Source organism: Sapajus apella, unplaced genomic scaffold, assembly GCF_009761245.1.
Source record: "Sapajus apella isolate SASKATOON/1434 unplaced genomic scaffold, GSC_monkey_1.0 scaffold102, whole genome shotgun sequence".
Lineage (NCBI taxonomy): Eukaryota > Metazoa > Chordata > Mammalia > Primates > Cebidae > Sapajus > Sapajus apella.
The window spans coordinates 2,271,282-2,299,091 of record NW_022437042.1 but is presented as its reverse complement, the minus strand read 5'-3'; the positions used below and the strand labels follow the sequence as shown (position 1 = coordinate 2,299,091).

The 27,810-nt window shown below is 38.0% G+C and overlaps 1 protein-coding gene across 4 annotated transcripts in view; it reads right to left on the bottom strand.

The window, feature by feature from the left end:
• Nucleotides 1-27,810, bottom strand: part of DOCK11 (dedicator of cytokinesis 11) — a 189,154-nt gene that overhangs the window by 27,088 nt on the left and 134,256 nt on the right. For all 4 annotated transcript variants that reach the window (XM_032258339.1, XM_032258341.1, XM_032258342.1 and 1 more), the window contains 10 exons: nt 27,522-27,633; nt 21,806-21,872; nt 19,064-19,111; nt 17,675-17,817; nt 15,863-15,978; nt 13,556-13,693; nt 10,680-10,862; nt 8,999-9,112; nt 5,795-6,010; nt 5,651-5,708 (listed from right to left, as the gene is read on the bottom strand). In XM_032258339.1, coding sequence (XP_032114230.1) covers nt 5,651-5,708; nt 5,795-6,010; nt 8,999-9,112; nt 10,680-10,862; nt 13,556-13,693; nt 15,863-15,978; nt 17,675-17,817; nt 19,064-19,111; nt 21,806-21,872; nt 27,522-27,633 — 1,195 coding nt within the window. The remainder of the gene's footprint in view (nt 1-5,650; nt 5,709-5,794; nt 6,011-8,998; nt 9,113-10,679; nt 10,863-13,555; nt 13,694-15,862; nt 15,979-17,674; nt 17,818-19,063; nt 19,112-21,805; nt 21,873-27,521; nt 27,634-27,810) is intronic.

Sequence of the window (27,810 nt, the reverse complement as noted above, 5' to 3'; positions counted from 1 at the left end):
CGAGTCAGTTGAATAAACAGAGTATTTAATGACATGGTTGATTTACATTCAGGACAATACTCCTTATCTTGTTGTAAACATGTGAAAACAGCTCCCAGACTAGCAGCTGGTCTGTGGGATACTCTTTGTGCAGTAGTGCATTAGAACTTTTTGAAATTTAGAAGAAACCATCCCACTTGATCACCACTATAAAGTCAAGAGCTAGGACATAAAGAAGAGGGCCCAAGACTTGAATGAAGAGACAAAGAACATAGGCTTTATCGAAGAAGATCGTCAGTCCCTGAAGGCCTCAGGCAGCTAGGTCCATGACTGGGAAAAAAATTCCCATCCATTCAGAAGAGATTATTACTTTAAGTCATTTCCAAATATAGGGTTTTTCTAGAATGCTTGGATTTAAGGGAGGATGAAGAAGGGCACACTCCTATGCCAGAGATCAGATGAGGCTAAAAGCATCTTGCTAGAGAGTCTTCTGGTGTATCTTAAGTAGTAGTACAGAACATTATGGTTTATCTCAAGAACAAAGACATAAACATCCACTTTTGAAAGTTGTGTCTGAGTTATCTAGTGTAAAGACTACTACTGTGAATTTTCAGCTTCAGTGTCCAATATTCTTGCTAAGTGTGTTATCTTAATGCATCTGCCTGATAATTTATTTCTACCTAGAGATGACTATATTCCTCCCCCTTTTTGCTAAAGTTATCAACACCAATCAATATCCAATTATATCAGGACCCTTTGTTTGTTAGATTCTTTAAAATGCTTGGAGAAAATCCTGATTCCCCTTAGTTCTGGAAAGATTTTCAGATGAAACAAGTTGCTGAGTCTAAACTGGCCAGTGTACATATCCCAACAGAAGGAGGCATTTGTTTGAGGGATCTCATGTACACCTATGCAGCCCTGTAGAAGGTGGTCCTGGACAGTCTGCTATCAGTTTCTCTGGTATTTGATCAGGACTCTTGACCTTGCTGTTTATAGCTGTAACTTCTGTATTCCTGACAGCTGTCCTAGGGAAAGCAAGACGGAAACTGTTCAGATAGAGATCACAACCTTGAATACAAGTTATCCTGTGAAAAAAAGTGAAAAGGGGTATGGAAGATGGGACAGTAGCGCAATCCTTGATAAAAAAAAAAAAAAAAAAAGGATGGCTGGTCAGAATAAGGATAAGAGCTAAGAGTCCTGAGTGGAGGATAAGAAGGGAAAACTAGGAAAGAATGAGGGAATAAAAAGCTTTGTGAAACTCAAGCTATCAGATCCTGGGTACAAAGACTTGGGAAAGAGAGCAACATTACCCTATAAGGAATGAAAAAAACAGACTCTATGGGAAAGGAAATTCCTTTTTCTGGGTTGCTGGGTGAATCCTTGCAGGCCTGAAGCTTTGCTGAACCTAGGATGCTGTTTGGTGGTGAAAGAATGCAGAGACTTGACTCTTGTCTTCCCTGGGGAAAACAGTTGTACCCTTTTTAAAGAAAAGAAAAAAGGGAGAATGTGATCTAGAAATTTTGAGGTTCTCAAACAAAATAAAAATAAGCAAATTCTGAGTTGTTTTTTATTTTATGTTTTTTTGGGAGGGAGAATAGCTGACCCTCAGTATTATCACTTTGAGGTACCTTCAATAAAGAAAAGAGAATAGTAATCCTTAAGTCTCTCTGGTAGAACAAGCAAGAGCTCAGGCTGCCTGAAAGAAGTTTGAAGGTAGGGTGGGGGTGGGGGCAGGGACAACTGCATACTTCCTTTCCCATTTCCTGTCAGTTCAGTGCCTGATACAGTGAAGAAAAGAATCTAGAAATGATCCCTCCTGGGTATTGTGTAGTCACTTTTGGGGGGCAAGGGCCCCTAAGCCCTTTCCTGCTTAGGCAATGGATCCAGTAAGACAAAGTATTTTTTTTCCTTAAAAATGCTACATAGTAGGACATCTGCTTCCAATGTGTCAACTGACGAGTAGCATTTTATTCTATCTTGATTTAAAAATGTTTTATAATGTGCTTCAAGAGAAATTGGTTAGGAGTTAAAGAAAACAAAACATTTTTGGCAATAGATATATATCAGGGATTTAAAATGGATATGTATCAGGGATGTATGTATCTAATGCTCTTTCCCTGTTGGCTTCATTATCAAAGTGCACTTAATAATAGAAAACAGAGTTCTAGGCTGGACGCGGTGGCTCACACCTGTAATCCCAGCACTTTGGGAGGCCAAGGTGGGTGGATCACAAAGTCAGGAGTTTGAAAACAGCCTGACCAACATGGTGAAACCCTGTCTCTACTAAAAATACAAAAATTAGCCGGGTGTGGTGGCACTTGCCTGTAATCCCAGCTACTCAGGAGGATGAGGCAGGAGAATCGCTTGAGCCTGGGAGGCAGAGGTTGCAGTGAGCCAAGACCGTGCCACTGCACTCCAGCCTGAGTGACAGGTCGAGCAGCCGCCTCAAAAAACAAAAAAACAAACAAAAAAAATTGGGCTCCTTCTAATGGTGCCCAATTACCTTTGTCAAATACGTTGGTCTTAAGTGTAAGTTACACGTTTTTTTTTTTTTTTTCAGTTCTGCACTCAAATGTATTTTTACTTACTCAGTCAATTGCCAGGTCTTTTCTAGACTTCAAAGAGCTCACTAATGCTGGGGGATTGTGGCTTTCTCAGAACAGATGGGAGGTTAACAGATTATGGGTTTTTCAAAATTAGTTTTTGGGGAACAGGTGATTTTTTTGTTAATGGATAAGTCCTTTAGTGGTAATTTCTGAGATTCTGGTGTACCTGTCACCCGAGCAGTATACACTGTACCCGATGTGTAGTCGTCTCATATCCCTCCCCGACCCCCCAAGTCCCCAAAGTCTATTATATCATTCTTATGCTATTGCATCCTCATAGCTTTGCTCCTACTTATAAGCAAGAACACACGATATTTCGTTTTCCATTCCTGAGTTAGTTCACTTAGAATAATAGTCAGTTTATGTTTATAACGTGTGTTTTAAACCAGTAGCCGACCTTGGTATAGCTAGCATAATCAGCTATTTAAGAAAAAAAAGGTGTTTTGGATCACTGAAGCTAAGTAGGGAAAACCCTGAGGATTTTTACTACTACCACTATTTTAGAAGAAGGTTTTCTACTTTAGGCAAATAGAATTTTCTAGGTTTAAAAATTGATGGCATCAGCAAACCACCATGGCACTTGTTTACCTATGTAACAAACCTACACATCTGTCCTGCACATGTATCCCAGAACTTAAAATTTAATTTAAAAAATGTTTAAATGGCACTTATAAAAAATATGTAAATTCTCTTAAACATTATTTTTTGTTTTCTCCTCTTTAGCGAAGAGTGCTTTGATTTCTATGAAGGATAAATTATTTAAAAAAAAACCTTGAGGGTACTATGAAATACATAAATGGCTAGTTAAAAAATATTATTTGCACTTGCTGAAACATATCAGTTTAGTGTTTATGCTAGCTGTTTCATGCTAATGTCCAGAAAAAAACCTAGCAAGAAATTATATTTCTAAAGCCTAAGGACTGATAATAAAGATAAATAATTCTTGATTTTTCCTTAGCTTTTAATGTCTTTGCACTTGTGAAAAACACAAAAAAATTATAGGGAAATAGTTTTAATATAATTATTTTCAAAATCTAAAAAGTACAGTTTTAGACCTAGTAAACATAAAAATCTTCAGATTTCTATTATTATTATTATTAATATTTAGACAGAGTTTTGCTCTTGTTGCCCAGGCTGGAGTGCAGTGGCATGACCTTGGCTCACTGCAACCTCTGCCTCTGGGTTCAAGTGATTTTCCCTGCCTCAGACTCCCGAGTAGTTGGGATTACAGGCTTCTGCCACAATGCCTGACTAATTTTTGTATTTGTAGTAGAGATGGGATTTTACCATGTTGGCCAGGCTGGTCTCGAACTCCAGACCTCAGGTGATCCACCCACCTTAGCCTCCCAAAGTGCTGGGATTATAGGTGTGAGCCACCACTCCCAGCCGGATTTCTACTAATTAAAAAGATGATATAATATTAACCTATTTCTCTGAAGATGTACTTAAAATCACAATACTGTGTTTAAGATTCTTGTATCTGTCAGTTTGTTTGGAATTTCAAGTGTGTAATTTCAACAGATACTGTGATTTCATAGGCATACCAGTGATTAAAAAAAAAACAAACCCTCAAATGGGGCCTCATTTTGATAATTAATCTCTTTCTCTGTTTAAAACCCACATATGTATATTAAAAGGAAAAACTAAATATATCAAACACATAGATTGTTCAAAAGAATTCCAGAGTCAAACAGAAAGTATTAATTTAAAATATAAGCAAAACAAATCTGCATTTTAATTATATTTGAGAAGAATCTTTTTTTTTTTTTTTTTTTTTTTTGAGACAGGGTCTCGCCCTGTCACCCAGGTTGGAGCAGTGTCCTAGGCTCAAGCTATGGTCCTACCTTACCCTCCTGTGTAGCTGGAACCACAGGCATGTGTCACCATGCCCAGATAATTTTTGTATTTTTTGTAGAGACAGGGTTTCACCATCCTGCCCAGGCTGGTCTCAAACTCCTGGGCTCAAGTCATCCACCTGCCCAGTCCTCCCTAAGTGTTGAGATTATAGGTGTGAGTCACTACACCCAGCCAAGATTCTTTTTAGAAAAAGATTCTCCACATGGGTATTATTATATGAGGCAATCGAACACTGAGCCTCAATGTAAAATGAGAGATACATAATTAATTGTAGGAATTCTGGAATTAAAAAATAAAACAAAACAAAATATGGTTGTGTTCCTACAGCTAAAGCCAGAGTGATATGACTCCTTTAATAAGTTGGTTTCATTTTGTCATATTGTTACTCATTCCACTGCCTTGAAGGAAGTAGCTGGGACATTGACATAGAGATTTCTTGGTTGCAATCTCCACTGCCAATCAGTGATTAAACCTAACTTAACTGGGTTACTATTTGAGCAGATGCAGTCTGTTCAACAATGCTGTTAAGTAGTAGTCAACAATACTTGTTTATGGAAAGGAACACTTCCAGGTAGATTTCCTGAATTAGGGATCTTAAATTAGGACTCCGGAGCTGCTGGCTTGAAGCCCTTCAAGGGTATGACCCCCTTTTAATACCCAGTTATCACTGCACTAAAGTGGCTGGAGAGACATAGTCTATGGGCAGTTGGTGATGAGGGGGGAACAAGTAATCTGTGTTATCCCAACTTGAGCCTTGAGAAGAATTTAATTTGTGGCAGTCTTCCAGGGATGGACAGTCTTGGAAAATAAACACTGGGCATCAGGTTTGGCCCTGTACTATTTTTTTCTTTTTTATATTTTATTTTAAAATAGGTATAGGATCTCGCTTTGTTGTCTAGTTGCTCTCAAACTCCTGGCCTCAAGCAATCCTCCAGCTCGGCCTGTGAAAGCTCTGGGAGTACAGGCATGAGCCACTGCACCTGGCCACCCTGTAACTATTTAACTTTTCTTGTAACCTCTAATGAAAGCAAAAGGGACAACGAACAATTCAGTTTTCTTTTATAACAGCTTATTTTTAACACTGAATAAGGCCAAGGGTGAACATATTTTTCAGAGTTCAATTATATCATATTCATAGTTAAGCTACAAAGATAAAAACTATTATGCTAAATGAAAATCCCCCATCTCTAAGAACAGAAATATCTTACTTTTTCGATGAAGAAACTCTGCAACTAGAGCTGCTACATGGACATAACACATCGCAGCCTGAAAAAGGATGACAAAGAAATAACTGTCAGAACACGCTCAAGGTGTTTCGGAGGATTGTTTAGAACCAAACTTTGAGTAGTCACCTCTGAAAAATCTCCATTTTTAACATGAATCTTGGCCATGCTATCAAGCCAGGTTTTTCTGAGCTCTGGGGTGCTTGCATAGGACTTGGCTAAGCTATACTGGAGATCAATTAGCATTTCAGGGTCTTTCTCATGCTCCTTCATTTGGGCAGTGGCCATAAGAACAGTGCGGATTCTCTTGGTCAAGTCTTTGACTTCTGTGGGAAAGGCAGTTGCCTAATTTCAAAACAAACAAAAAAGACATGTTGAACAACAATATCGATGAGCTCTAAGGCTTGTAATCCAATGCTGAGGACATAATATGATTTTCACTTCCTGTTACAGCTCTTGGTATTGCATATAGTACCACTGAAAGAATTTTAAATAAATTATTTTAAAAATATGTAACTAGCCCAGGCTTTGAAGGCTCTAACCTTGGTGGCAGTATATTCACAGGACGTAAAAGCATGAGCTCTGGAGCCAGACTACCTGGCTTTGAATCCCAGATCCTCCATTGTGATTTCCACAGCCATGGGAGTGATCTATGTTTGCCATTTTCTTGTAACAGTAACCAAAAATTGACAGCTTACTATGTGCCAAGCACTGGTCTGGGTTCTTTGCATGTTTTAATTTTTATGATAACCCTGTAAGTACTATTATTATTATTTTGAGACAGAGTTTCGCTCTTGTTACCCAGGCTGGAGTGCAATGGCATGATTTCAGCTCACTGCAACCTCTGCCTCCCAGGTTCAAGAAATTCTCCTGCCTCAGCCTCCCAAGTAGCTGGGATTACAGGCATGTGCCACCATGCTGGGGTAATTTTGCATTTTTAGTAGAGAGAGGGTTTCTCTATGTTGGTCAGGCTGGTCTGAAACTCGTCACCTCAGGTGATCCGCCTGCCTCAGCCTCCCAAAGTACTGGGATTACAGGTGTGAGCCACCATGCCTGCCTGGCCAGTACCATTATTAAAAAGCATTTAAATGCTTGACCAAAGTCTCAAAATTGGTTTATGTTAGAGACAGGATTTTCACCTAGGCAGTCTGGCTCTAGAGCTGATGTTCTTAGCCACTCTTCCATTCTGATGTGCACACCTACTGCATCCATTAACTACCACATACACTAAGGTGAAAACCATACTGCAAAAATGTCTACTTATACAAATGAGAGGTCATGAATCACACAGAATATTCCAGAAAGTTTAGAGAGATCATTAAGCTTTCAAAGTTTGTTTTTGGCCCCAAGAACAAGAGTTTCCTCTTTATCCTAGCCTCTGCTAAGGAAGTCCTATCACATCCTCTTAAGCTGCACCAGAGTAATCACAATTATCTATATGATTCAGAGATGATGAGAAAGAGGTATAGGAGTTAGGGAGCTTGCCAATATGAACACAATAAAATGTGGGGGAAATGGTTTTAAAAACTGCCTTCTTGGCCAGGAGCAGTGGCTCATGGCTGTAATCCCAGCATTTCGGGAGGCCAAGGCGGGTGGATCACCTGAGGTCAGGAGTTCAAGACCAGCTCGGCCAACATGGTGAAACCCCACCTCTATTAAAAATACAAAAAATTGGCCAGGTGTGGTGGCTCACACCTGTAATTCCAGCACTTTGGGAGGCCGAGGCAGGCGGATCACGAGGTCAGGAGTTTGAGACCAGCCTGACCAACATGATGAAACCCCGTGTCTACTAAAAATATAAAACTTAGCTGGGCACAGTGGTGCATGCCCGTAATCCCAGCTACTCAGGAGGCTGAGGCAGGGGAATGGCTTGAACCTGGGAGGTGGAGGTTGCAGTGAGCCAAGATCGGGCCATTTCACTTCAGCTGGGGCAACAAGAGCGAAACTCCATCTCAAAATAAATAAATAAATAAATAGATAGATAGAAAGAAATAAAAAAAATTTGATTCCTTTAAAAACAATAATTATATACATAAAGTTCTTTTATATACATTAATACAGATCCCATTCACCAGGGGAAAGGCGTAGCTTTTTGTAATAGGGTTTGTTGGTAATGACTGCCTTAACAGAATAAAACTAAGTCATTTCATAAATGAGTTAAGGAAAAGAAAAGATTTCCTATCAAGGAGAGCATATACAAACCCCATTTACTCGGAAAAGCTTACCAATTTACCTATATAACATGGTATTAAGGATGGTGACAACTGGTAAAAACAATTTCTTAGAGTATAAGCATAAGTGGTATAACTTGTTTCTATGCTCACAGGATTAGCTAGAGTGTTATACTGATTCCCTGGGGAACTGGTAGAGCTGGCTGAAAAGCAAACTTTCCCAGCCTGAGAGCGGCTGGCACTACACACTGTTATTTTTCAGTGCAAGCAACATTCCTATGGGAATATTTTTTGGTACACAGATTCTACATATCCAAACATCAAATATGCTGTGAATATGAGCTTTTAATCTTTTTCAGATTTTACACAATATTGGCAAACTGTGCTGGAAGATGAACTTTCCCAAGAATGAGGATGATTCATTCTTCTGGGAGGAAAAGTCCTCTATTGGCAAAAAATTCTTCTTCACTTGTATACATGTGACACTGAAGATTAGAACCTGTACTTCACGCAACGAAGCAACAGATGCATTTTTACAGTGCTATAAGTTTTAAGCATATAGGAAAGAAAGCAGAACAGTGGTCAGAGTCTTGGGTTTGGCCTCAAGAAACTGGTGCTAAAGAATGACAGCCCTGGGCATGGATTTGCCAATAAGTATCTACAGCAAGCTACAATCTGTTAACAGATAATTTTTAAAACTCACGAAACCATCAAATAATGAATCCCTTCTGTGCCATTCCTCATCCACTGGCAATGGATCAGGCAACTGTTAACTATTCTATGTGAGATTTTGTGAAATTTCAAATTCAGTGCTTATTTAACCAAGATTAATAATTGTAAAGAAAGAAAGGATCTATGTATTTTCTGAGCAAGTTTGGAAATGAAGTCTAGAAAAACAATTCAGATTCGACTTGCCATAACAACTATCAATATATAGTATATTCATTCATCTATCCACTAAACTGATATTGAATATCTGCTATGTACCAGGCAGTGTTCTAGGTACTATATAGTGATGTACAAGTCAAAGCCCTTAACTCATGAAACTCACATTCCACACATTCTATACTATCCAAAGCTATGAATCTAATAACAGTTTAAGAGTTTAAATTTCCCTGATAGTAAAGGTGGTTCTAATTTATTATTTGAAATGAGAACATACCTTCATAGGTCTGTCACTATTTGCAAAATTATTGATTATGAATAAAGACTCCTGAAATCTTGATCCTCCGCTTAGTGCTACATCAGCTATCAGTTGGCTTACAGCAATTATTATCTGTGGGAAGAAGTAAACATTATTTTCTAAATACTTTTTGAACAAATGATGCTTATTCTCATCATTTTATAAGTACATAAGCACTCACATGAAATGCTTCTTTTAAAGATTCTACACTGTACCATCATAATGTATTTTCTTCATATATAAGGGGGTTACATTCTTCTGCTTTCGACAAGCTGCTTATGGTTGTTTCTCCATTAATAATCTTGTCTCCAGTAAACAACTCTAATGGGACAGACCATGGCAGTGAAGATATAAAAAGGACCAAGGATTTCTTATATTACAATGAGGGCCACTGAGTCAAGCAGTCCCAATTGTGGTTTAGTTCAGAACTATTTCACCCAATAAACCCCAAAGTGTGGAGATGTTGAATAATGACTATCATGTAGGAAGTATTAATCATGTGCTACACATTGCATCAGGCACTACATGCACCTTGTTTTAATCCTCAGGGTAACACTGCAAAGTGAAATATCCAGTCTCATTTTATAGATAAGGAAACAGGTTCGGCCAGATTGAGTGACTTGCTTAGGGTCACACAGCAAGTAAGGATTTAAGCTATGATTTAAGCACAGGTAGGCCTGATTCCAAAGTCCATGCTTTCCACTAAACCTTGAGACATCTTTCGTTTTTAAAGTAAGTAGGCATACTGGAGCATGAAAAACATAAACTGTGTCATCTGTTCTATAAAATCTAACAAGCTTGTTATGTAATCATCTCATTTAATCCTCATAAAAACTCTATGAGCTAGGTAACAATATTTACCCCACTGAATTTGCAGAAGCTGAGGCACTGAAAGGCTAAGGAAGTAACTTGCTCCAGGTCATATAGGATGTGGCAGTCCTCAAATCTGAACTAGAGACTGGGTGCGGTGGCTCACGCCTGTAATCCCAGCACTTTGGGGGCTGAGGTGTGTGGATCTCCTGAGGTCAGGAGTCCAAGACCAGCCTGGCCAACATGGTGAAACCCCGTCTCTACTAAAAAAACAAAAATTAGCTGGGCATAGTGTCACATGCCTTTAATCCCAGCTACTCAGGAGGCTAAGGCAGGAGAATAACTTGAACCTGGGAGGTGGAGGTTGCAGTGAGCCAAGATTGTACCACTGCATTCCAGCCTGGGTAACAGAGCAAGAGTCTGTCTCAAAAAAACAAAAAACAAAAACAAATCAGAACTAGAACCTATGCTCTTAATATCCTTGCTCTAGAATAGCTCTGTTCCGTAGAAATATGGCATGAGCCACATACGTAATTATCAATTACCTAGTAGCTACACTAAAAAGAGATACAGCTGAAACTTATTTTAATATACTTAACCTAATACAGGCAACATATCATTTCAATGTATAATCAATATAAAACAATTGAGATATTCTACTTTTTTGCATACTTAGTCTTCAAAAGCTATAGTACATTTTACACTTTCAGCACGTCTAAATTTAGACTAGTCGCATGCCAAGTGCTAGATGGCCACACTGTATTGGGCTGGTTGGGTGGCTCTGGATCTTGATCTAGAGGTTAAAGACTGAAGAGAAGAAAGATGAAGAGGTGCTTTTATTTTCACTGACCTGTAGATGTGTCCTCAGGAAGGTTTTCCTTTTGGTATACTCAAAGTTGTTTCTCATCAAAAGATACAAAAGTGCAGATGCTTCATTCCTGGTTGAGCTAATCTTTGATGTGCAGCACTTTAAAACCTCATAGCAAAATGCAGCACACATGTTTACTCTTCCTTTGAAAAAGGCTGAAGGGAACTAAAGAACAGGGAAAACAGAAATAAGTATCTAAAATCCAATCATAAAATCAATAGAATATCAAGTACCTTCTATATCCTCACCTAAAACTATGCTGGGTGCTTTGAGGATACTAAATCAACATAAGGCAGGCTCTGCTCTCCAGAGAGCCTGAACTAGTTAACATAAACACCAGCATGCGTTAATAACAGAACTTAAGTCAGTATACAAGTTGTTAAAAGATGTAAAGGTACTGAATATAAATGCTATAAAAGTAATGGTAAAAATCGCAATTACTTTTGTACCACCATAATACAATAAACAGGTTCTCAGTATGTTTTGAAAGAATGTCTGAAATGATGAATGATGGGTCTCAAATGGGGGCGTAAAAATGGGACGGTCAATTTTCATTAGTTACTCTACTGCTTTATATTTCAACAGTTCCTTTATTGTGAACATCCAAGTGCTGAGAAAATTATAGCTAAAATCTACTCAACAAGTAAAGTTTATCTTTTAACAAAATGGGATATAGGAGGTACGTACACCCCCGCCACACACACACACACACACACGCATCCTCTTCGCATAAACACCGATAGTTAAGATGCATTTTAGCAAAGAAAAAGTGTATGAAAGTGACTAATTATCAAAAGAGACAAGTAGTCTGTTCCTTTGAGAATGTATTCAGTCTGCTTTGTGTAAGACAAAATAAACACATAACATAGACTTGTTATAATTTCCCATGCTTATAGGTCTAGGTAAGAGAGTAATAAAGCTGCTTCAGGGTACACAATAGATGTTTTTCAGATAGTGAAGCTAGAGGACCATCTTTTAAAAATTATTTCTTAGGAGCCTTGAATTTAGACTCATATTATAGAAATCTACCCTTTATTTCACCTTAATACTAAGTGTAATTCTATGCAGATAACAAATGCTTAATAAAATTTTCTGATTGGCAATTGGGAAATCTCACCAATAACTTCACCAGACTAACTCTGGATGAAGCAGATACTCTGGTATGAAAATAAACATTTAAGAGAGAGCATAGCTATAGTGTAGCTCATCACTACACTGTTTTCTAACCACATCACTCACTTCTCTGAGTGGGCAGTGGCCAAAATCATCAATGACCTCCTAACTGCCAATTCTAACAGATCTGTTTCTCCGTTTATGTTATTTGACTACTCTGTATACATCATGACAACATTGGAACTCCTTCCTTCTTTGGCTTCCATGATGTCCTTCTTTCTTACCTTTCTTCCCACCTCTATGACTATTTCCTCTCATCTCCCTTACAGATTCCTCTTTGAACCTCCCTTCTATGTTGTTGTTTCTCTGCAATGCTTTTTTTTTTTTTTTTTTTTTTTAAGTGGAGTCTTGCTCTGTCGCCCAGGTTGGAGTGCAGTGGCGTGATCTCGGCTCACTGCAACCTCTGTCTCTCGGGTTCAAGTGATTCTCCTGCCTCAGCCTCTCGAGTAGGTGGGACTACAGGTGCCTGCCACCATGCCCGGCTAATTTTTGTATTTTTAGTAGAGATGGGGTTTCACTATGTTGGCCAGGCTGGTCTCAAACTCCTGACCTCAGGTGATCCGCCCGCCTCGGCCTCCCAAAGTGCTGGGATTACAGGAGTGAGCAACTGTGCCCGGCCTATAATTACTGATTCTTTTATTATTTATTTTCTGTCTCCCCTATCCCCACTAAGGCCGAATTCTTCATGAGGGCAAAGGGTATATTTTGTATCTCCATTGTATCTCCAGGACCTAGTACAGCACTTGACACAGAGAAGGTGCTCAATAAATATAGTATGGATGAATGGAGAGTGACTCCAAGTCTGGCTCTCCAATCTGACCCCTCTCCAGAGCAAAGATCCATATATCCTAATGTCCCATAGGTACTCAAATTCAACAGATCTATATAACAGGACTCATTAACTTTTACTGCAAATGTAGTCTTTCCCCTGTATTTCACATCAACCACCACACTCCACCATACTATCAGTGGATCGATGACTAAATCCTGTAAATCCTATCTCAACATGTCTCATCTGCCTTTGACTCTTATATATTCTCTGTCACCTCCTTACTTCAAGCCCTCATTTCTTATCTAGCTTATTGCAACTAGTCTTTTTATTGCCTTTGATAGTGTCACCAATCCTTCTTCCACAGAACGTTTAAAAAGATGTTCCCCTGTCCTTACCAATTCCCTCTTAATACAAATCTAATTGTGTTACTTCCCTGCTTAAAACCCTTCCATGAACCTGATGCCTAAAAGATGAAATCCAGCTCTTGAGTCCACATGATCTATACTCCATTTGCATTTTTAGTCTCATCTCTTGCTGAATCCACATTAAATCCTAGCTCCATTGCTACAGAAACACTTTTACTAAATTAGAGTGTTTCTCTTGCCCACCTCCAGTGGTCTATACAGACTTATTTTAACCCGATGGTATTTGTTTCTGTGTATGTGTATCTTGATGTGTGTGTGCCTCCCTCTAGGTATGATGGGGTGAAATAAAAAGTAGCTTCTGATTTGAGGGGGTCTATGGTCAGGCCCTCTGTCTGTAATTTGTTGCTCTGTATTTCTATTTACAAAGGTAGCACATAATGGCTTCACCAGCTGGCATCATGTATGTCACCACAATGATCCCCATTTTCCCTTCTCTCCTTTTTGCAATGAAGGGAGCCCACCAGCTGCTCCCAAGCTTCTATCCTTACCTTACTGATGAAAGCTCTCAGTGAGGCAAATACATGTTTCAGCGATACTTCAGATTGTCCATTTTTAAGAAAAGCAAGATGGATATCAAACACTTTTTTCATTAATGGGTTGTGGCCATCATTATTTAAAAGTTGGGTCTATAAAACATTAAAAAATATGGTTTATGCCTCACTGAGAATGAGAGAACTGATTTCACCAAAACCTGTTTATAAAAACCACTGTTTGGAAGTTTCAGGAAAATAAAAGGCTCTTACAAATAATTTCAAAATATTTGTGCCATCTTTCAACTTGGAAATCTCAAACAAATACTACATAAAGGACATGTAGAATACTTAATCCCAACATTTTAAACAGGTGCAATTTTTTTTCAATGCAACACAGCAATATATAGGACTACTATGGGAAGAGTATATTATTTTCTATTAACCTATACCATATTGCTTCTCAATTAAGAAATCAATAAATTAAAAGTGAATACAAGCCAATCAGCCTTTGTATTTCTTTGAGAGAGACCAAATATTGTAATGTATGAATGAATGAAAATACCAATTCTATTTTATAAGATTATGATCTAAATTTACTTTAAAAGTATGTTTAATATATGGTTAGCCATTCAAGACAAATTAAACCCTCTTTGAGTACAGGCAATTAACAGGTATCACAATTGAACAGACTATGTAAATTGTTTAAATGCTCCTTGCAAAGAAACAACAAATTGTAGAGAAATACCTATTAGTTTGTCAACTTTGTTTTAATCAGCAATGGTTAGTTTCTCCAGCCCTATCCTGCTATCCCTCAAGAAATTAACCAGTAGGTTACAACTTGGCGAGAAACAACAAAACCCAAAACAACAACAATCTAATGATAATACTGACAGCTGGAATCCCTGAATGGTGTTTGATTTTTCTGGCATTTTCCTTAATGTATTTCGAAGCATGGTATAGTGGCTAGAATCATGCTCTCTCATAACTGGCCTAGATCTCAATCCTGATTCTGCCACTGCCCAGCTATGTGACATTAGCCTCCTGTGGGCCCCAGTTTCTTCATTTCAAAAGGCAATAATAACAGTATCTACATCATAAGGTTATTATGAGGATTAAAAGTGGGTTCATGTTTGTATTTTTAAGTTATTGAGATATAATTTATATACCATAAAATTCACCAGATTCAGGTATACAATTAAATTACAGTTAGTAAATTCAGCAACAGAGTTGGATGATCACCACCATCTAATTTTAGAACATTTCCACTGTTTCAAAAAGATGACTCCCCTTTTTCATTCCCAGCCTTACAATGAAAAAGTGAGTTAATATTTGTAAAGCACTTAAGATAGTACCTGACACCTACCAAGAGATTATATAAATGTTTGTTAAATAAAGAAGAGGTATCAGAATAGGAGGAAGGAATACAATGTACACCATGAGATCTAATGGCTTTCTTATTTATTGGCATGATGAAAAATGGAGTTGTGTTGCATTTTAATATAGAATGAATCTAATACTTCATAAAGGGATCTGTAGCCTATTTATTAAAGGGATTCTACAGTCTATTTCATATTAGTATCTAATTCAGTTCTTCTTTATAAGCCTCTTTGAAAAGCACAGGCCAGGTTTCCATAGAAAATCTAGAGGGCCGAAGCAATTAACTCAATTACTTGGAGAAGAGGGAGAAAAGGGAAAAAAAAAATCTGTATAACTGAAGTGAAAGCACACAAGATTTCTCACCTTTGAGTTCTTACATTATAGTCACATCATTTTTACTTTTCAAAGCACTCTCGCATCCATTATCCCATTTCCCTCTCCAATAATCCTACAAGATAATTGCTTTTACCTTCTTTTTAAAATCGTAGCAGTAATGATTTGCACTGAGAAGCAAACATCTGAGAAAAAACACTAAGTGCCTGACTAGGGAAGCCAGCCAGCCTGCCTGGACATCATCCACCCTGACAGGATACCTCATCACAATGGGTATTTGGGGAAACAGATCCAATCATATTTTGGGCTAAAAATTGCTGGCTATTTAAAGTATGGAAAACAAACTTCCCATTAAACACGAAAATCTAATAGAATGTAAGAGGTAGAATGGAGCTTAAGGGCAAATTAGTCCATTCCCTTTCCTTTATGGATGACACAAGTCAGTCTCAGTGATTTCCAGGATCACATGATAACCAAACTAGAACTGCCATCCACTTTTCCTGACTATTCATGTCAGCCTTTTTCACTGCATTACCACACATCTGACTAGGTAATTTCTGTATAATGTTTCTTTGCAACGGTACCAACTGAATTGTAACTATTCATTTTTACCTTGAAGCACTGAGTGAAAAATGATATGGTATCTAGTACTGTTAGGGAAACTTCAGTAGCTGTATTGCCTTCAAGAAGTGCCTGGTGGAAAATGTCTGCTTCAGTTGTTGTAGAACCTACAATTAAAAAAGTAAATTAAACTTTTCCCAACAGGAAGATGCACATAATAGTGTTGAATGACTTTCTACCCAAAGACTCAGAGAGAGACAAGCAAGAAGAAAGGGGGCTCAGCTGGACACAGTGGCTCACACGCGTAATTCCAACACTTTGAGAGGCTGAGGCTGGTGGATCATGAGGTCAGGAGTTCGAGACCAGCATGGTCAGCATGGTGAAACTCTGTCTCTACTAGAAACACAAAAAATTAGCCAAGCATGGTGGCACACACCTGTAATCTCAGCTACTCAGGAGGCTGAGGCAGGAGAATTGCTTGAACCTGGGAGGTGAAGGTTGCAGTGAGCTGAGATTGTGCCACTGTTCTCCAGCCTGGGTGACAGAGTGATACTCTTGTCTCAAAAAAAAAAAAAGAGAGAAAGAAAAGAAAAAAACAAGAAAAAAAAAAAAAAAAAGAAAGGGAGCTCACAGTGTCATACTATATTTAATTCCTTAATCAAATATAGTCTAGGTTAATCAATTTCACTAGTTTTCATTATAGTTCTGTATCAACAGCTCTGTAGTACATAATTAGGTGCCCACCTCTTTGGAGACAAGGTTTCAGTGATGAACTCTGGCCATGTAACTAGGAAATAATGAGGGAGGCCTTTTAAGTCATGCCACTAATTATGTGGGTAAAAATGAGAAACCACTGAATAGAAATTCAGCTCCAGATACACAGTAGTGCCTTATGGTCAGACATTTTGGATTATGCCAATTATACAAGATTTGTTTCTAAATCAGAAGGAAAACAAGGTATCTTGGAGGCAACTGGAAGGAAGTAGGTTCATCATATTTTTACAAGAAGCTGATGGCTTTAAAACATGCAGATTTAAAGGTCCTGAGTCTATTAGCTCAGGGTCTAGCAGGACATTATCTTTTATTACTAGGTCTTACCACAAAGCCAGTTTTGCTGGCTTCCTTTTCTGAAACCTTCAGAGGACTGTGTGGAAACAAAACATTCTCACTCTTTGAGTTGTTATTAATATTTGTTTTTCATAGAATAGTTTCCATTTATATAATCCTCTAGCTTCCACAGTTGGGCAAGATTTCTCTTCTTGCCCTATTTGCCTTGTCAATACTTCAACCTGTCTGAAATACACCTTTGCCAAACTAGCATTTAGAGTTCACTGATTTCTGTAGTCAACTCAGCATGTTTATTCCCTAATCATTAAATGACCAAATGTAACTAAATAAATATTACACATACTATTATATTAAGATGTCAATATTTGCATTAAAGTTTAACAGTAGGAATGAAGAATACCCAATATAAAAATAAGAGAACAGGAAAAATTTCATGGGAAAAATTTAATTTTTTGACACTAAGAAGAAAACACCATGATCTAAAATTGTTGAAAAATCCATGTGTATTTTACCATTTTATAGTCATGTACAATGAAATTGATTATATATAAGTACACAGCAGAGAGGTGCAAACACATGTATGTATGGGAAGTCATTTCTAATCATATTGGCAATTTAAACCAGGACTTCTTTTCTTCATACATATTTAATGGATACAGGTGATATTTTGTTACATGCATAGAATGTGTAATGATCAAGTCAGGATATTTAGGGTGTCCATCACCTTAAGTTTTTATTATTTAAACCAGGACTTCTTTAGGGTCAAATGGGTACCCCACACACATTTTCACTTACTGTGATTAAGTGTGAATGAACTTTCTAGGCTACTAAGATGCTGAAGCCGAGCCTGCATTACTCCTGATCTGTTTCGAAGAGCAGGCATGGTTTGCGATTTTCGGTCTATTCCAAAGTGTTTTGACAGCCAGGCATCATGTACCCTAAAACAAATGTTAAAGTTAGGTAGTGGAGTGCTCTAATAACATATCTCAATGTAATAATCTTTTTAACTAAAAAATCATGAGGTTTCCACATAAACATAATAGTATACTCAAGGATTAAATGAAGTATCACTAGAAATTGGATGAAGTTTTAATGTATCTTTAAAATAGCAAATGTGAATATAATTAAAGAATTTAGAAAGAGCTTCCACTTCCCTCTTTTTTCTCAAAAACATCAGAGATAAGTGGCTAACACTCCAAAAAGATTCAGTCTTTTCCAGGAGGTGAGGAAGGGCAAGAGTGGGAAGAAATAGCCAGAGGTTCACTAAGGGTTGAAATGAGAGGGGAAAATTCTAGCGTCAGATGTTCAAAATGAGTGCCAATCAAATCTGTTTCTGTACTTTGTCTATTGCTAAGATTTACAAACTTTTGTTTTCCTTTAATGTTGTTTCCATTTAAAAAATTACAACACGGACTAAGGAAAAAGTAGTTTGTCTATCCTCTAGTAAACATAGTGGGATAGATAGTTGACAGAAATCTTAGAGACTGAGGTTCATGGTAATGATGGCTGTACCAGCTCCAAGTTATGGGAAAAGATGGTGGAAATTGGAACCCTCACCACCCAAACTACCTATCCTTAGGACGTTCCAGAGACTCAGCAATAATCACCATCCACACAGCCTCTTAAAAGTTAAATATGTTTTAAACTATTTTTGAGGAGGTCCTTTAAAGACTAACTCCACCCCTAAAATATATTTCATTGAAATAAGCAAGTAATCTTCTTCACCTTAGAATCTCTCAAATATTTCCTTAAGTATTTATTTCACTAGGACTTATATGGCAAAAAGAGGAAATAGATAATATATCATTTATGTCCCAATCGCTGTTGGGGATTTCTGTTTACCTTAGTAATTGAGGTGAGTATTGATAGATTTCAGACAAAAGCACAGACCTTACAGTTGTACAGGTGCTTCCCCTGGATCTAGCCCCTTCTCCATTCCTTTAGAAAAGATAAGCAACTCACAAGGTAGAAACTCTGTATATCACTTTAATCATCACCCCTTGGGAAGCTGGAAAATGTAGAAGTTCCCATTCATTTAAACTTTCAGTTGGGACATGTTAACTAAATCACGGGTGTCTGAATGTTAACTCAAAATATATAACCTAGGTTTTACATGGCATGACTAAGATTGCTCTCTGTTGGAAGAGAAGGAAAAAGTAGAAATTACAGTGCTATGGGACTTACCTTGCTATATTTCTTTTCCCCATATATCTAAAGTGAAACAAGCATACTCTAGAAAGAAAAACAACAGCATGTTAGTAATGTATTAACATCCTCTACAATTTAACAAGTGATATTTTAAGTCATCTGTTACAAAGAATGGCCTATTTAAATCATATTATAATGATATGTGTTTTGCTATGCAGAAATACGTAGATAATTGTGGGCTTGCCATATTCTATCTTTCTACATTTATTTGCTACAATTACATCAACATGAAAAGCTTCATGTCTTCATATACAATTTTAATGACAGATTAAAAAAACCTGTCAATGCAAATCACCCTTTATGCTCTGTAACATATAATAGAAAAGGTCTCTATCAGTCATTTTTGTTTTTGACACAGGATCTCGCTCTGTCACCCACGCTGGAATGCAGTGGAATGGTCATGCGAGGCTCACTGCAGCATCAATCTCCCAGGCTCAAGTGATTCTCTCACCTCAGCCTCCCAAGTACCTGGAACCACAGGTGCACACCATCATGCCCAGCTAATGTTTTATTTTTTGTAGATAATAGATCTGGCTATGTTCCCCATGCTGGTCTCAAACTCCTGGGCTCAAGTGATCCTCCTGCCTCAGCTTCCCAAAGTGCTGGGATTATAGGCATGAGCCCACCAGCATAGTCATTAATATTAATATCTTTAAAAGTTTCTTCAGCACTAAAAATTGGGGCAATTTCTACATTTTTAATAATAGCATTAAAATACTTTACATTATAAAAAATTTCAAATGCGTACAAAAGTAGGGAGAGGCCCATAGTTAACTCCCACATACCCAATCAGCCCCCAGATTCAACAATGATTGAACTCATGGCTACTTTTGTTTGACCTCTGCCCTGAATAGGTCCCCTGATATCCCTCCACCCTCCCTACCTCCTGTGTTTCTAAAGCAAATCTCCAACATCAGATAGTTTCATTAGCAAATATTTCAGCACAGTTACAGTAGTTAAAAAAAATCTTAACTGCTGTTTATTCTCCAGACATTTTCTGCAAAAGTTTGTTAAGACTCTAATCCAAGGGTTATGTATTCATATGCTTTGTTTTTGTAGACATGCACATAGAAATCATGTATGTGTGTTGGGAATACTCTGAACCCCTCTATGGTGACTGAACAACCCCAAGCTTCTGGAAGAACTGGCAAAACCCAAGCTATCTGAAATAACAAGAAGTTGTTGATTTTTAACCTGTAAATTCTCCTAGAATTTGGTTTCTCCAAAATAAGTTATTTGCTTTGTGTTACTTGCTGTATTGATTATATTTGAGAAAATGAAGGATAATGTGAAATGTTGAGCTGCAACTTGCAACTGTGGCTCTGCTCAACTGTTCTGGTAAAAACAGGAACTCTGTGAAAGGGACTAACCACATAGCTTGACTGTCGGAGATGACAGCTCGCAATAGGCTTTTCATTGCAGAGAGCCTATAAACGGACGTGTAATAGAGAGGCTTATTACCTGGATTCTTTTCCCAGGAAAGGCATATTGATTAGGGCCCTGGAAAGGGAATGCGACCCTTATGGAGAGCCCATAAACGGACGCATGAGGGGCGCCTGTCTCTGTGGTTGAGATAAGGATGTAAAAGTCCTTCTTCTCCCACTGCTCCGCCAGCCTGCATGGAGGCCCCTCCTCTTGCAGTTTTTGTGAAGTCAGCCTGGCTGTCCTGTGTCAGATCCTGTTTCCCCTATAGTTGTGAGCCCAATATGTTCTTGCTGATAATCATAAGTTTATGTTTAACCTATATTCTTGCTAAGGTGTATGATTTCTATGCTGACACACAGAAAGTTATCTTTACATTGTTCTGCTTTTATAATACCATGTTGTGATTTTTGTGCGTAAGTTTTTGCTAATGTATTCTTTTTGTGTAATTATCACTGAAACTTTGTGTAACCTCGCTCCCCCTCCTCTATTGAAAGAGCACAATAAAAACTGAGGTTTTCAGGGGAATGTCAGACATCCACGGAACAGCATTATGTGCTGTCTCCCCTGGGCCCAGCTTTAAGGAAAACTTTTTCCTTCCCTCTCTTTTCTTTTTCACCGACTATTCAATCACTTTGAGAGATCTTAAACCCATGCTGATATATTGGGAGCTGGTCTTGCCAATATATGTGTACTATTACAAAATTTCTTGCATTTCATTCTATGTCTAATTTTTCTTTTAGCTTCCAATAATCATATTAAAATAGCTCAGGATAAAACATAGGACAACTTCCCATCTCCAGACTAGGTTTTCCCCCAAGTGTCTTGTAATACGTACATACATATATATATGTATTCCATATATATGTGTATACATATATATGTGTACACACAGACACATTTCTACAGTGGGTAGAATTACTCAGCTCTACATAAAAGTATAAATTCTAAATTCCAATCATTTGCACTGCTCCACTAATCCAGCATCTTTTCTAAATGAATGATATAGGACAGCTGATATCACTTCTAGTTTTTCAGATCACAGAAAGCCTTTGGCTGGGCTGAAAAGATGGTTCATTATTAGCTAGAGTTTTCAGGAATATAGCAGGTATTCCACGTTCACATTTTTCTTCTATCTACAGGTAAAGAACCTATATGCCAGCTTCTATATTATCAAAATAATTTAACATTTTCTACATTATTAGCAAATAAGCTATTAAAAACAGAAAAAATGGTAACAGTTAAATTCTCCCCAAATAAGGGGAAAGTTTATGAAGATAAATTAATATAACTTACTCTAAAAGTATAAGAATGTTTATGAGCTCCTGGGGAGACACTTTATTCCAGTAAGTTAAGAGAGTATCTGAAAATGAAATAAATAAAGTGTTAGATCTTGAAACAATTATAGCAAATAGCACAGTGAATCCTCAAGTCCCAGGTAGCTTCAAGGACTATCAACTCAAGGCCAATCTTGTTTCATCTATATTCTCCTCTCCCCTCCCACTGCCCAGCACATACACTGTATTCTTTTGAATTAATCCCAAATATATCATTTAATTGGTAATTATTTCAGCATCAATGATCCTTTTTATGTGCTTTGTGTATGTCCTTTTGGGTGGCTTATCTGAATCTTTGTATCATTTCTGAAGACAGAGGAAGGGAAGCTGTGTTTTTACTTTAGATCCAGTGTTTTTAATGAACTCCCTAAAATTTTATGCAAGATGGTGTGTTTATGTGCACTTTTCTGAGAAGGTCAAATGCCTTTGCCTGCTGCTCATAGGACACTGTGAATCAAAAAGTTTAAGCATTTTAAACTTTAGGCCGGGAGTGGTGGCTCACACCTGTAATCCCAGCACTTTGGGAGGCTGAGGTAGGCGGATCACTTGAGCTGAGGAGCTCGAGACCAGCCCGTACAACATGATGAAACACTGTCTCTACTACAAACATAAAAATTAGCTGGGCATGGTGGTAGGCACCTGTAATTCCAGCTACTCGGGAGGCTGAGGCAGGAGAATTGCTTGCACCTGGGAGGTAGAGGCTGCAGTGAGCCGAGATCTGCCACTGCACTCCAGCCTGGGCAACAGAGCAAGACTCCATCTCAATAAATAAATAAATAAATAAATAAACTTTAGAAGAAGAGACAGATAACTTTCCTTTTTCTCTTTGCCCTTTGTTTTATAACCTCTGATGTCCTATCTATCTATGGAACAACTACTTCAGACAGAAAAGTCTCTTAGATCTATCACATATACTTCTCTTTTCTACCCATTTCTTCCCCAACACACCTACTTACTGAGATTTCTTCTTAAAAAAAAAAAAAAAAAAAAAAAAAAAAAAACAGTGCCACCACTTGACTTTCCATTCCTTTTTTATCCTTCTTTGATTGGGCTAATGTTGTCAGCAGATCCTCCTCTAACTGTAAAAATCGCATAGTTGTCACAAAAGCAGGCAAATGACTTAATTCCCAACTGAGCTGGAACCTCTCAATGATAAAGATGGAAGACGAGACAATGTTGGCTTTATGGAGGGGCAAGGAGGATGAGGGATGAGTGGACGGTGACTTAGTTACTTCCAATTTTCCAATTGTTTTATAAGACGACGAATATTGCTAGATTTCAATGATTACAAAATGCTAATCATCAAGAATAAAACTGAAAATAGACTTAAAATTTGACTTGTTTTAAAACTTAGGTTGGACGCAGTGGCTCACGCCTGTAATCCCAGCAATTTGGGAAGCTGAGGAAGGCGGATCACGAGGTCAGGGGTTCGAGATCAGCCTGACCAACATGGTGAAACTCTCTCTCTACTAAAAATACAAAATTAGCCGGGTGTGGTGGTGCATGCCTTTAGTCCCAGCTACTCAGGAGGCTGAGGCAGGAGAATCACTTGAACTCGAGAGGCAGAAGTTGCAGTGAGCCGAGATCGCACCACTGCACTCCAGCTTAGGCAACAGAGCCACACTCCATCTCAAAAAAAAAAAAACCACACAAAAAAATTAAACTAGCAGTGACTTCTGGTCTCCCTATCTGCCATTGGGTGCCTTTCTACTCAGAGGAGATTGGGGTCTCCCAGAAGTCCCTGCGTCTCCAGCCTGCGTTCTAGGTTCCCCCAGAAGTCCCTGCGTTTCCAGGTCAAAGGGCAAGTTGCCACACCACTGCCTGAGGGCGTTGGCTTCCATCTCTTGTGGGTTAGTTCTTCCAACCGAAAAGTTGGTGCCTCCTTTCCAGCGAAAACCCGGGACTTTCCATCCAACTGTGAGCACCCATCCCCCTCGCCCCGTGTCCTAAGGCAACTTCGGAGAAGGTCTGTGAAAGGGGTAGAAGGGCTTGCCCTCACAGCGGCCTAGCTCCCATCAACAGCAAGTCTGCCATTTTCTTAACGCCACTGTTGTCGAGCGACAAGGTCATCCCTCCCATTTCCAAATCTGTGAACATGATGCAGGCAGGGAACGCGGGTGGAAGAGGGAGGAGAGGCGATAAGAAATCTTCAGGAAGAGAGTCATCACAGTTTAGCGTACGTGATTTGGAATGTGACTGTTTTAAAAAAACATGGCTGACGCTCAAAGAACTCCATGATAAAGAGCTGCGGCGTTTACAAGCAAAATTAACAAGTCTGAGGAAACAGCGATTGTCAGATGGGAGGTGGACGGGCTCCATAGCCAAAATTAAAGAGTTGACTGAACAGCAGAGAGTCCTGCAGGGCACCATTAATGACTTAAAAGACCGGTTAAAGGCCAAAACCTGTGACCGCTGTTCAATGAAAGAAACATACAAGCTTACGCTAGAGAAAGCCTATTATGAAATGCAACAACGAAATCTTTTCTTTATTGCTGAACTCACTAAAGAAAGAAATAAATTACAAAAAGAAAATAAAATGCTTCATAAAAGAATAAAAATATGTCAACAACAGTTTCAGACTTCTTCTGATTGTGATGACCTCTTTCCTGGTAGTCAAATGACTATGTCAGATTTTTCAGTCAGGGAGCCTACACAAGGAAGCCAGGAGCATGTGTCTATCAGATCGATACACCAATCACAAAGTAGACAGATGATACCTACAAGCACAAAGGAACTGCAACAAAGTTCAGAGTTTCTAGTTCCATCTTTTAGTCAAGACTCCTTTAAAGTGCCAGGGACCCCTTTTGCAAGAAGTACCCCTAAGGACACTAAGCGTGACACAGAAGACAGTGCCGTCCAGAAGTCACTGGCAAGCTCTATTTTAACATCTTCAGTTAGCTTTCAAAAGAGGTATGAATTTCAAGATTTTTTCAATCCTTGTGAAGACAAGGTTGGCCAGTCAAAAGGGACATTTCAAACAAAGGTCTCCTCCCAAAAAGTAACTCAGATTGCCATACCTTGGAACACTTTCACTGTTTCCTCAGAAGAATACCCAACTCATATATCTGAAACTTTACAGGAACATTTAGAGGATTATTCTATAACCTCAGTTGACCCTCGTACAAAGGAAAAGAAAATAATCCCTTTGAATCTCTTTCCTTTCGACTCTACTTTAAAATCTAGACCAAGAAGAAGAATGGATGCTATTCCTTATAACATTGAATTTGCAGTGAGAGATAGCTCTAACCAGATACCTTCCAGCGAACAGTCTGCTTTGGAGAATATTAGTGAATCTACACATGCAGAGTATGGTACCAATAAGCCTCAATGTGATACTGAGAGTGTCTTTTTGGGGTCTGCGCTAAAGAGAAAAGTGAAGACACAGTCGCAAAGAAAGAGGAAGTAGCTTCCCGGTTTTCCCCATCTTCTCTCTTAAGGAAGCAACAATGTTTTACTTTTTCAACAGAACAGTCTTCCTGTCAATTCAGACTGTGTAACTGGTAACTCCTGACTCTTATTCCTTTTCGCACGATATAATAAACTAAGCAATAAGGCCTGAAAATGTTTGGCAAATGTTTCTAAGACTTTGAAATAGTAAATTTTTATCAGTTAATAAAATGCAGCTACAAGTAGAGAATGAAATTTATTCTTCAGAATCCATATAAAAGTGTAAAGATAGAACATATTTTCATTGGCATTAAAACTGCTGCTGTGTATGACTCAATAAAAAAGAAAGTCAAGAGAGGACCTCGAGGGTGTGGACTTGAAAGAGATCGATATTTAAATGCATATAGAGTGACTAAAACAGAATATTTACCAGACAAGACAAAGTAACTAGAATATATCCATTGAGAAGGATCTAGAAGAAGACATTTCTTATTACAAAATATGACTTTACAGATATATGGCATGACTTAATACATATAAAGACAGAGATGTGACATAGACTGTATACTAGATATTGAAAATGTGCTTTTTTAAAATCAAAAAGCAAGAGCAGAGACTACAAAACCTAACTAAGACCAAATATTTGGCGCAGAGTATTGCCACTGAGCAAGCATGGTCAACATTTTCAAGAATAAGAAGAACTATCAAGTTCACAAGAAATAAAACAGTCGTGGTTTTACCCATGACATAAAAACAAAAACAAACAAAAAAGAAAACCAGAGCCTTGTCACTGGTTAGTAAAAAATGTGGTGGTGGTGGTGGTGGTGGTGGTGTGTATGTGTGTGTGTGTGAGCGAGCGAGCGAGAGAGAGAGAGAGAGAGAGAGAGAGAGACCTACAGTGGAGGAGGGGAGAGAACTAGTCAGCAATGCATCTCTTCCCCTCCTCCTGCTGTCTCTTTTTCTCCCTCATCTTACTTTCTTTGGGCTGTGGTGGTAATTCAACCACTTTAACTACTTTTTTGTTCAGTTCTGCTTTTTTTCTAATGTATCTCTTGAACCTTTCTTTCTTTTTTTTTTTTTTAAAGGCTAGTCAAGTGAGGCAATGGGAGTGGAGAAGAGACAAAGATTGGGCCTCTTTTTTTAAAAAAACAAATTTATTGAGAGATTCATTTACCATAAAATGCCCACATAAATAGTGCACAATAGTACAACAGCTTATAGTTTGGGTCAAGACTGTGAAACCTTCACCACAGTTTTAGAATATTTTCATTGCCTTAAGAATAAACTCCAAAACGCTGGCAATTTCCAGATTCCACAACATAATCTTTGATGTTTATGCTAAATCATACATTCCTAGAACTTGAAGATTCCAGTTATTTTTATTTTATTAATGAACTTTAGAATTTATTCATATCTAGCTATTTGTTTTAATGTTTCTATAGCTACTTAGATATAAACTTATTTTATTTCTTTACATCCTGAATAATTATATTTAAAACAAGCAATAATTACTAAAAATAAAAAATAGAAAATGAGTAAAAGATAGCAATGACTATGATGATCCCAGGTACTTTATGTTTTTCATTCTTGCATTGTTTTTTAACAAAAGTATTGCAAAAAGGAAGAGAAGGGAGGGAACTATATAAGTAAATGTGGCATTTGGAAATAAGATAACTTGCTTTTACTTCCAGAGGACATGCAGTTTATGAAAGTCCTTAGGTTGTATTCCATCATATAGTGTAAAGAGGAACTGGTGACACTAGTAAATACAGCTCTACACCAAGGAGAAAAAACAGAGCCTGACAAACAATGTGACACCAGACGATTCCATACAGTGTTGCTGCAAAGATAATGATGACATTCCCTACCCTTCGAGAACTCTTCCTGTCTTTTTATTTCTTATTTGTCAAATCCTGGGTTTAATAAAAGCTGAAGTATTAAATATGCATTCTGGTGGTTATTTCCTTTTAGTTACATTGGTAATTTGATGAATTAGATGTTCTTCATGAAAAGATAAATGTTTAGCACTTCTAAAACTATTGCCTCATTTTAGAAATTCATTTGCAAAATTATGTTAAAATTATTTCAAAGACTCGAACTTGTGTCACTGATATGAACCTATTTTAAGGTTCAATTTAAGAAACATTTTAAGGTCAGAGTCTCCAAATACCTGTTTAGAATGTGCATGTGCTCTACCTCCAGATGATGATCAAATACTGTTGCATGAATGTGTGAACCTGTGAGGGTGTATGTCTAGTACAGTCTATGCTTAATATGCTGTAACTCACCTTCTGAAATCATTTTTACTATATACAGGTAGCACATCAAGAGGCTTCTGATTTCATACTGATCCAGGCGGTTATACTGGGATACACTACTCCTTGTAGAACTCTGTCGGGTCTAAAATGTAAGGACAGGATGTTTGTGAAATAGTGTTAGTACCACAATTTTCCACAGCCTTTAACTCAGTAGCTCATTTTTTTTAAATCATTAGATCTGTTTGGGAAAATTCTAAACATAAATCTAAATTTTATATCACACTTGGAAGGTGAATGAGCTGAATCTTTCTTGTCTAGT